General features: G+C 34.3%; 1 protein-coding gene across 1 annotated transcript; it reads right to left on the bottom strand.

The window, feature by feature from the left end:
* Positions 1-9914: 9914 nt before the first annotated feature.
* LOC131047128 (uncharacterized) lies at positions 9915-10550 on the bottom strand. The gene is made up of 2 exons (XM_057980974.2): positions 10382-10550; positions 9915-10273 (listed from the first exon to the last, which is right to left on the bottom strand). The coding sequence occupies exons 1-2, from the start codon at positions 10471-10473 to the stop codon at positions 10042-10044; spliced, it is 324 nt and encodes a 107-aa protein (XP_057836957.2). The 5' UTR covers positions 10474-10550; the 3' UTR covers positions 9915-10041.
* Positions 10551-11808: the final 1258 nt, after the last annotated feature.

The following is an 11808-nucleotide window of genomic DNA, read 5'->3' as shown; positions in this document are numbered from 1 at the left end:
ACTCCTCATGGGTAGCATCATAAGGAAACAATGGTGATTGTACCTCCACTTTGGCATTGTTGTCAAAGGGGGAGAAGAAGTGAAGCACAAAGATATCTACAGCAAATGGGGAGAAGAAGTGAAGCAAAAAGACATATGCACCAAATGGGGAGAAGATGTGAAGCAAAGAAGATATCTTTTGTATATTGCCATCAATGCCAAAGGGGGAGATTGTTGGCATTATGAGAACCGGCATGAGCCTTATGTAAACTAGCATGAAGACATAATGATATTGTATGTTGTCATTGATGTCAATATGAGACATAGTGTGAACCGTCACATGAGATAAGAGAAGAAAGAGATATTGGCATATGTGTGAACTAGTATATGCCAAAGTGAAGCGGCACATTTGTTCAAAGTGAACCAGCATGCAGTTATGGTAATCGACACATCGAAGCACTGTATGACTACTAGTTGGTAAGGTAGCTTCCACTTCGGGGTTTCTGGTTGGAGTATCTCAAGTCTGTGTGACTCAATCGGTGATCTTTGTGTGATGAGCTAGTAGTATAATGGAGGACATATCGTGTTTCCATGTAAGCTCTGTGCACGTGAAGGATCTTGCATGAAGAAGACTATTCCTATCTACCTCAGGAATGTGCGAAGTCTATCAAATAGTGATAACGCGTGATGGGTTATCAGCCGCCATGAAAACGGTGGATAATGGACGATGGAGAATGTCTTGAGATCGACTCAAGACTGGTGCATTCAATGCAGTATGTTTCAACGGTCAGGATCAAACCATTTGAGTTGCTCAACCTAACAGGTTTAGGGTTTAGGGTTTTTGCTACCGACCTGTATGTTCCCTATAAGGTCGATGTTAGGTTTCTGTCTAAAGTTGTTGGCAAAAAGTTGTGAGTGTGTATCCAATGAAAGTGATACAAGATTCTTGCCAGACCATAGGAGAAAAGAGATACCTGCAAACTGTATGTGCAGAAGGAGAAGAAGAGCCTAAATGGATCTGTATTAGTATTAAGTACTATTAACAGATCATTGTAATACCTGTTGATCTCTAACCACTTCAACAGTTGCAAAATCCCCTAACAGGGTAGCCTTAACTAGCTTGATTCAAAATCCCTTAAATCGAGTGGTCTTAACCGACTTGCTGTAAATCCCTTAACCGAGTAACTCAAAGCTAATGAGTTCTGAGAAGATAGAGAAGCTTAGGATATCCTTTCAACTATTGAGTTCCTAAAATACTCTAACAAGGTTTCCCTACTGGGTTTAACCCTTAACCGAGTATCCCTTAACCAGGTGATCCCTAACAGGATTGGTTCCTACCAGAACCTATTGTAATGTTCTTAACCGAATAAGGCTCCTAACAGAGTGGACTTCTAAAGAGTTCAAAAATCAGCTTGTGGGTATTCATCCCCACCGTGGTTTTTCCCAGTTGGGTTTCCACGTGAAAAATATGTGTCATGTGAAATGCTTTTGTCTTGTGATGCTTTGTTTTATCTGTTATGCACATGAAGTTTCTATGTTTTATGCCTGTCTATAAAACATATTTAACTCACTATTGTGAAGATTTGATGGTTAGGTCTACTAGTTCATGCATGAGAATATTATGATAATGTGGTATTGAGCTAAGAGAAAAGCTTAGTAAGTGACTGGTTCATGACTGATTGAGTTATTCTGGATGCTACTGGTTGCACTCTATTTTACTAGTATCTTTGTTTATCAGTCATTGTGAGTGGTTGCTGTCAAACCAGTTTTGGACTATATTTGTGTCTGTACTGATTCACCCCCACCTCTCAGTATCGGTTTGGTAATAGTGGTTCATCATTGATTTATCACCTTGATTTAGTTGTTGTCATTGGGTCAATCGAAAGAAGTTCACCAAATGATCCTACGATCCCTTTAAAGACCTCCTCATTCCAGAACTCCAATGGAAGGCCTGGGAGACACGTCCACACACATGCCGACACAAAAAAGGAATCATCCAGAGGGAGGTTAGGAGCCTATTTCTGTAAAGCCAAGGTTGACTTGCCGAACATCCATGACCCTTCATAGAGTGCTTTATTCATATCTTCTTCATTATTGAAAGAAAAAGAAAAAAAACCCCTAGGCCAAGCCGCCACATCCACTTGACCTTTTAGAACCCATTTCCTCCTTATAAAGTTTCTTAAAACATCAATGTTTGGTCTAAGACCAGCAAACCATCCAACCAAGGTCATAGCTAAGCCACACATAGTGAAATTTACTAGCTTATCCGGAACAGATATAGCAAAAACCCCTGTCTTCGGATTAGAGATATTTTTAACTTCTGGTAGACCAGATTTCACCAGAGGTCTTACTCTAAAAAGAGCAAACCATTTCTTTTCTTTACCTATATCATGTGGGTCCTCAGTTTTGAAATCTTTATCTTCCACTGATTTGACTCTCGCCTTGTCCCTCTCAGTACCTTGAGAAGGTTGGGGACCAGCATGATTACCAGCTCTAACTGCAGAAAGACTGCCATCCCCAGGTTTGAAATTTGAATTTCCCGCTCCCCGCTCCGCCTTGCCGCTCCTCTCCACTCATCGCCAATGTATTCTTTTAATTTGTTGTCATGTCATTGGTTTAATGACTATTGGTTTATTAATCTTAGAGCATTCAGTTAATACTAGCGGTTGTGTGAAGTTATTGTGTGTGTGATTGAAATTTTTTGTGCTTCAGTATATGACAAAGAAGTAGAACAAAGAAGAGAGACAAAACATTGGAAGAAGACCTTTTGCGCTTAACCAGAACTTCTTTTTGGAATTTCTAGGTGCTACTATTCAGTTCAGTCATTCTTGTTATCCTTTGTAATCATTTGTAAGGCAGTGAGCCTTCCTCCGGGTTGTAGCCCTCTTTTATAATTTAGTAGTGAGCTCTAGGTAGTGTGCCTGAATGCATATGCATTCCCCTATGTAATATTATTATACTCCTGATCATATTATTATAATATTGTGGGTCTCAATCCCATCGCGGTTTTTCCCTTTCCAGGTTTCCACATAAAAATTTTTGGTGTTATGGTTTTGTGCTTGTTTGCTTTCAGTTTTCTACACTTTGCTTTTATTCATTTACATCTAGTGGTTTAAGAATCAGGTTAAGAAATTTGCTAATTGCAGAACACTCATTTACCCCCCCCCACCCTCTCAGGGTTCATTGATTCCAACAAGTTTTCTATTTTACTGTTTGATCTTGTAGGCTTGTGTTGCAAAATTCAATATGGTATTAGAGAATGGGTTCAAAAAATCATCTTTCAAGCATTGCGGGTTTATTTTCTCATAAATGTTGAGCAGTCACCAAGTTTTCCTTCTTATATGAATTTAGAAGTGAGAAATTCTTATCAACATTTTCAAAAGTTGGACAACTCTTTTATGTGAGCCGATTTTCATGCATCTCATACAATGATCTATTCCCTTCTCAAACATGCACAAATTCAAGTGTAGGTTGATATTCATACATCCCATCCAATGTTCTATTCCCTTGTAACACCTACACAAAATTAAGTGTGGGATAATTTGAAAATTATGTGTCTCTAATAAAAACAACCCCCAAAGAATCACTATTATTCCTCTCACCATCAACATGCACATGAGATTTCCCAATAATATTTACTTCTTTAGAGTCAATCGACTAATCCATGTTTTAGAATTCCCTAAAAGGAGAATAAGGGTCTTGTTGGACATTGTCCAAATCTAAATAAGCAATTGAAGGCAATGAACCTTGTTGATCCACCCTAACCTTGACTAGATAGTTTTTTTGTGAAGGGGCTAGGAAAAAAAAGGTATCCAACTTAAGAAAAAACATCTATTTCAACTAAGATTTTCTCCCTAGAAAGGGACCGCTTATCCAAAACCACAACTTGCTTCCATATATACCTTTAGCTGATTTGAGCTTAAGGGATCTAACGGTTGGATCCAAATCTTTAATGGCTACATAGATCTTAATTAGCAACTTGCCATCCACAAAGACAAAATGGTGCCACTATAAATAGCCCAATCTTATCCAAGATGCAAGGATAAAAATATTCCAAGGAAAATTTTGAGAAAGCCATCCAAATGGGGACAAAGGATTAGGATGGTGGGGAAATAGACAGAGAGTTCTAAGGTTCAACAAAAAACATGTTTTGATGAAACCAATACAAAGGATCCTTCAAAATAACCTCTTCTACATTTATATTATCCAACACTACTACAAAGAAATCAGAGGGTTTGTATAAGTCAACCCATCCATTGCTCATTGTGAAAAAAACCACTGTGGAATATGAACATCCTTTGTGTCATCCACCTTAGACCAAATCATGCACTCCTTTCCTTTCGCCATCCCCAATGCAAGAGTCCATGATCAATAGTTTTTGGCAACCAAGATAACCTTGTTACCTCTCTATCCTTCATTATAATATTCCACAAACATATTATTACAATGTCTACCAATAATATGATGATGTTCCACTAAAATTCAAAAAATCAAAAAATAATTTTAATTTAACCCTACCTATTGTGATTGCAAAGACAAATCTTCTTTGGTCCAATATCAAATCTTAATGGAAAAATAAAGAAGATGAAGTTGATCATGGATAAGATAGAAACTAGTAGAAGCCTCAATGAACTCAATACTTTGTAGGGTGGCAATTAGTTTTCGTCTTTCTTTATTTTCTATGTTGTTGTTTTCAATTGATTTTACTCTTTGTAAGAGTGTGAGATTTATATTTTATTAAATCCTATTCTACTAGAATTTTGATTTTTTGTATCAAGTGGGGATCTTATAACCCTTTATTTACTTGATCAAAGATAACCATTTGATTTAAATAATGATTAATTAAAAACTTCACACCAATTCAAATGAAAGTTTCATTCAATATTTGCTAACTACTATATTTTTCATAGGATTAAGTCATATAATTTTTGTAACTTATTAAATAAAAATAATTTATTTCCATTATCATTCAATATCTGACACTTGAATCTTTTTACCAACTTCATATGGGAAATAAACATTTATATTAATATTTAGATATGTTTAGTTACCTTTGCTACTACCCAAACATGACCCTTTCAATGCACCACTCTAGCTCTATGGACACATGTAATTATGAACAAATAACAAATAATGATTACTAAAGGATCCCAAATTACTAGATAATGTAGAATGTAGATTCATTCTTGAAGACTTGAAATAGAAGAGTTATTTGTGTTGGAATGTGAAGCTCAACTGTCACATGACCATTTGTCTTCTCCTAGCTATTCATTTCATAACTGAAAATAATTGTATAAATGGTTGTGTGCAACCCATGCATGACGTGTTTTGATAATGACTATTAAGAAATTTTCCCTATTTGAGAGTGGACGTAGCTTTTATGGCGAACCACTATAAATTTGTGTCTCGTGTCTTTGTGTTTATCTAATTTACTTTCTATTGTTTTGTATTATTTAAATATTTTCTTTGCTTTTTTAAATTAACAATTGGTTTAAGAGATCAGGTTGGATTGAGAAGAGATGGAGGAAGAAGAAGAAGGTGAAATTTTGGAGGTGGAAAATGGATTTTCATTCCATGCTTCTAAATACTTCAAGTTGTAAAGGGGGAAGTGAATGAATCTTTAGGGTTTTCACCCAAGGAATGAAGACCACTAGAGATTTTTTTTCACTTTGGGCCTTTAAATTCAAAAGAGGATGGGGAATTCACTATATCTAGTAATGAATTAGATCAAGACTAAATGCTAAGTGAATTTGGATTGAAGGGGGTTTCCTCTTTTGTAAGTTGAAGTGCTGAAATTAGGTAAAACGCTGAAAAATGAAGGTAAAAGCATGAAAACACTGAGCTATTGTCGCAAGATTTTTGCATGCACCTCGAATTAAGAAATGTAAGATGACTCAGACGTGCTCCCCAAAACCGCTCAAATATTGTCAGGACCATGACACATCACAACAGTCCTCTGAACTTTTCACACACCGAAGGAAGATAATTTGTTGTTCTGAATGAAGCCTAATTTGAGGAGTACATCTCTGTACTTGTTTCATGCATACAAAAAGAAAGGTAAATGTGTTGGGAATAGGGGTTTGCGTTAGGTCAAACCCGAGCTTTGGAATTAACAATGAAATTAAAATAAATCTAATTGAAATGACCAAAAGGAAAGGATCTCCTTTTTAGGGAGATGCTGAGTTATAACTGAAAATTGAATTATGATACCGCCTTGTGAAGTTTTGCTTGCCTCCACATGGAATTAGGGTTTATGAAGTCTTGAAAAAAATAGGATGAGCAATGTGTCCTTCAATGCTTCAAATTGCTCCTAAGCTAAAAGAAGACTGATTGTTGTTCAATTGCTCTAGAATGCTTGATCTCAAGTATGCTCTTGATACTCATGTAATTGATAGATAGATCAAATGAGAGGGAAAATCCTCTATATATACTTGCCCGTCAATGAAATTGGGTAATTCTTCAACATGAGCCAACATAGAGAGGGAAATCCCGCTCAATTTTGAAATAGGACCAAGGGGTCAAATTGGGCCTAATTTAGGGAGGACCATGGTGTGGCGCCATGGTCCCAATGAGGATCATGACATGGCACCATGGTCTTGCCCTATTATGGGGAAGGTATAAGGTGCCAAATGAGGTGCATTTTGAGTTTAGATGCTATTTGTGATGTGCAAGAGCATAATTAGGTCTTCAATCGGGCCGAGGGGCACAAACACTAAGGTGATGACCCAAATGCGGTCAAAATTGTGAAGGGTGAAATTTTAGGATGCTACAAAAGTATTTTTAAATGCGTATAACTAATTTTTGTAGTTTCAAATGATGAAGTTGATTCAGTCATTTTAAAATTTCTTGACAATTTAGACTTCACTGAGAGCGATGTTGCACAAATGAAAGCTAAAATTAAATGTCATGTACATTGGTGGGATGACTGAAAAAAATGATGAAGACCAGCTAAAGAAGAAAGGTATGAAGAAGTAGAGGATAATCATGAGGACACTGCTCCAAGGCGAGTTGATGATGAGTTTAAGGAAAATGTGAAATGAGGCATATGATGTTGAGGACTGGGTGGATGACCACGGCAACCAAGTTGTGAGGCAGAAGGAGGAGAATATATGGCTCACAAAGCAACTATTTTCCATGGAACAAGAAATGAAGGATTTGCGTTGTCGTATGATGAATTTGGAAGATGATAGATGTGATGTCGAGCTAGTGGTATGTGATGCGATTGCAGCTGAAGAAGATATGTATGGGGAAAACAACAGTTTTGATTGTTATGCGAGCCATGTTCCCGTGAATAATGAAGATGCCTTGTTGAAGAAGCAAAGTCCGATGCAGGAGAGGCACAACGGGATGGAAGAGGCAGAACCATGGGCGAGTGTTTTTACTTGTGAAGATGAGGAAGAAGAGTCGTGTGATTTTGACAGCCTGGACATGGTTTTTACCTATCACGTCGCATATAGGTAAAGCTGTGGCATCGATTAATACCGTTAAAATAATGCGATATTCTCAACACCTTATTATCAATCATCGTTGAAGCGTCTTGATATTGAGGGCACATTCAACAACTTTAATCTGACTTTATGTGCATCTCCATAATATTTGACTGTGCTTACCAATCATTTTAAAATTAAATGCTGTGGTTCTGGTCTTGTTATTTTAACCATTTCAAAATTCTAGGTATTTTGTGATTCCAGAACTTCATTTTAAAGAATATTAGAAGGATTGTTCTGAAAATAAAAACCCTACTCAAAATTAAAATGAAGTTTGGCATCACAAAAAGCCTAGAATTCATGATACTCAAATTCTCTCTTTAGTTTTGGATGTTGGTTGATATAAAGTGTCTAAGCTTAAATCTTTTCATTTGGTAAAAAAATATCATATTTGTTCTTTGAAGGATTCTATCTGTTTAAGTTAGGGAGGAGATATGAAAGATCAAAAATAAAAAAAAGTCTATTTTCCATTAGGGATAAGTGGTCATAGTTTTTTTTAGATGGGGCTTATACTCTTTCTTAAGATTTTCTGATGGGTATTAGATCTTAGATCATTAAAAATATAAGTACAATGGTTTTCCTTGTTGGAAAAATATTTGGAATAAATATGTTGGACTACATGTAACTTATTTCTCTTGTCAATTTCCCCAAATAGACGTCTTACCTAGATCAACATAAGAAATAATGGCTTCCAAAGTCTTTCCAAATGTGATATTGTGGTCATAATGAGGAGTGTGTCACTGATATATTATTTTAGTGCTCATTCTCCAAAGGTCTTTAGAGAAAATAATGGCAAATCTAGGACCATCCTCTTGTTCATGCTCAATATGTGTCTAAGGTTTAAATTATCTAGATATCCTCTTCTTTTTACTTTTATTCTTTTGGTATATTATGATATTTGTCCAATTTTTATTGTTTGGAAAATCTAATTTAAAATTAATCTCCACATTTTTCATAAGTCATCAAATTTTTTTTCAAATTATGTGTGGATAAAATTTTGGACTTATTAAGGGAAAATTTGTAGTCTAAGTTTTATATGAATGAATTATGTGGATTTGGAAGGAGGAGTGTTAGATTGGTTCATAATTCTTCCTACTACTATGAAAATTGGTACCAATAACTATATGGAGGCTTGGACACTCCTTGTGTCTCTAGAGAAGGCTTGTGAATTGGGCTGGAAAAAATAATTTGTGAGATAGATTCTATTATATTGGCCATATTTAAAAAAAATAGAATATTTATAGTATTTTAGGATGCAACTTCTTATGTTGACTAGATTCTTTATCTTTTGTAGAATTTTGAATCTATCTATTTTTTCATATCCCTAGGTAATGGAATATTGTTGTAGATGATTTGGTAAAATGAGAATCTAATGTACTTGGATAGCCAAAAAAGTGGCCAAAAATTGGGCATCCCTATCTTTTTCTTAATCTTTATAGTTTCTTCAACATGTTCATAATTATTTCAAAGATTCTTTTATTAATGTATTTATTTTTTTGTCATTAAAAAACTCATAATACAATAAAATTATTAGATTCAACTAAAACTTATTTTTATATTAAAACCTTGTCTTTATAAAAAGGAAACTTTGCAAACCCTTTATACCAAGATTATAATAAACTACTACAAAATGAGCATAAATATCAATATCAATTTCTTAACCTTCCTTCCCTACAACGATTCTTCACACCCACTAAAATAATATTTCATATCAATTTAAATGAAAATGTATGAATTTTTAAAATGTTTTGGAAGATATTATGTGCATAAAAAATATAATTGTAAATGGAAGCTATGGATAATCATTAACCAATATAAGTAACTAAAACACTTAAATCACAAAAATTAAATAATGATGTAGTTATTCTCGAAAATGAAAGAACAAGTGTATGAAATAATTCCATTCATGTGCTAAAATACATACCATAAACTACATCTTTAATTCCAACATATTTTATTTGAAAATTTTCAGGCTACTAAATATTTTTGAATATGCAAGCAATTGACAAACCTAAGAGAACTTTCCTCTAAATTAGAATAAAACTAAATCTCTTTGTAGGCATTGAAACTAACAGCCTTATCATCCACATCGTACATCTTCCTTCACCACAAGTTGTTTCCTCGACCCAAGCAACTCATGCAAAACAGTAAAACAAAAGTGTGTGTAATATTTTGCAAACAAAAGCTTATGCATACCAGTTAAATTGACATTTTGAAAAGAAATTATATAGAGATTTAATCTATCAGTTAGTGATACCATGTTAAAGAATTAGAATCATACATTATACTTCGTAAACCACATTACCGTTTTAGATAACACCAAAATATGTAAATAGTATCATAGACTTACTCAGAATTTTCTAATATATTATTTAAATATTTATAAAACATTACATTCTCAGATAAGTAACACAAAACTAACTAAACATTTTAATTACTAACACAATCAAATTTTCTCATAAAATAAGATAATAGTATTTTCCTTCATACCACGATACCACGACGACTAATTATTGGGATCTAATGACCTGAATCACTTGAAACGATATAGGTGGGAAGCTCCAGTTCCATTCTTTTAAGCAGGGCGTTTGAGTTTGGAGAGAGAATGACGCTTCAGAACGTCCTCTCTATGTTCAGCAATGTCAACTTCACCAAAATGGTCTTCTGGAATAAAATTGCCACTCACTGGGTCACGCATCCATGCTACTCCTTGTCTATCTCCACTCTTCCTTTGCTGTGGCTCTTCATCAACGCCCTTTTCCATCGCCAGCTCAACTTTTTGTGCAGAATCACTGAAACTTTTCAGGCTTTCATCACAACCAGATTAAAAATAGTAAGTAATATGTTGGTTGTTTAGTTCATTGTTAAACATAAATTGTACCCTGAAACAAAGCAGAATTGGCTGAAATACCTACCACGTTAAACTAGGCAGACTACTGCCCTCAGTCTTGAAGGAGGACAAAGCTTCAGCAGATACAACTTTCACTCTGAATATTGATTTGGCCATGACTGTATCTCCAATGCTAAAGCCTCCTTAAGAAAATATGAGTAATGAGTGGATGCCTTAAGAAGCGAGGCTACTTGTTATTTGCGCGGTTGCTCTACATCGCTTAACAGCATCCATTATATAGAGAAAGCGTGGTTCATGAATGGCTGCAAAGTTTAGAACTTGGATAAAGAGATTCTGTGTACTGAGTTATTCGCATATGATGAGTCTACTTATATTCTGGTGGAAAGGGGTTATTCTCATCTGATAAGTCTACTTATATTCTCATGGAAAAGGGTTATTCTCACGTGATGAGACTACTTATATTCTATGTGGAAAAGGATTACTCGCTCCAGGGCAGAAGGGTTATTCGCTTGTGGATAAAGCCCACATATTCTTGATACTATATTATCAATTGTTAATAATTGAATAGTCAAAAGTTATTTTTGACTAGAATAATTATTTATTATTTTGAATTTACATGAGATATAAAATTATTATTAACTGTTTGATCATTGAATTAGATGTTATTCACATAAATATCTTGAAAATATGAAGAGAATAGACAGAGATGAGACGTTCAACATGTATTGTTTGATTTGTTGTGTCTTCATGTTAATTGAATGTGCTTATAAATCATTTAATGTTTAATTTTATTTGCAAAATCCAACATAACATGCTTTCCCATTAGTATGTGTGGTATTATGAACTCTTTTAATTTTCTTCTTATTTCAATTAGATATATTAGATCAAAGGAGATCATTCTTTGTCTATAAGTTTTTCTATAGTATCTATTGAAATCATAATATTTAGATGCAACCTTTTATATATAATAAAGTGAACAAATTCTTGGCAAGAAATTTTATCTAGATCATTTCCACACACAGTTTAGATCCCCAAGCATGGTTTAGATATACACTCTTGGATCTAATTCTAATTACTTACATTTTCATAGAGTTAATTGTAGCCAAAATTTGTGAGTGAAATAGTTTATATTTAGTCATAGTTATTCCAATACATTTAAGGATAACTAAATCTAAGTATGATTATACACGTGTTCCACGCATTTTAACTAATATCTCATCCTTCATATCCACTTACTAATGTGTTTTTGTCCATATTAAAGAATTCTACTTCATCTGTCTCCATGAATCATCATAAATTTACCACTTTGGAGATTAATAATGATAATTTATTTTCCATTCAATTTCCCATGATACATCTATATATCCTTTCACATGTTGATGTATTACCTAGTGAGCATATGTTTTATAAATCTCAACATAACTATTGTCTTTCCTCTCTAAATTCATTTAAATCTGTCTCTATTGGTCCATATTATCATGAGGATCTTAG

Source organism: Cryptomeria japonica, chromosome 2, assembly GCF_030272615.1.
Source record: "Cryptomeria japonica chromosome 2, Sugi_1.0, whole genome shotgun sequence".
Classification (NCBI taxonomy): Eukaryota; Viridiplantae; Streptophyta; class Pinopsida; order Cupressales; family Cupressaceae; genus Cryptomeria; species Cryptomeria japonica.
Note: the sequence above shows the minus strand (reverse complement) of the source record. Positions and strands in the feature narration are given on the sequence as shown.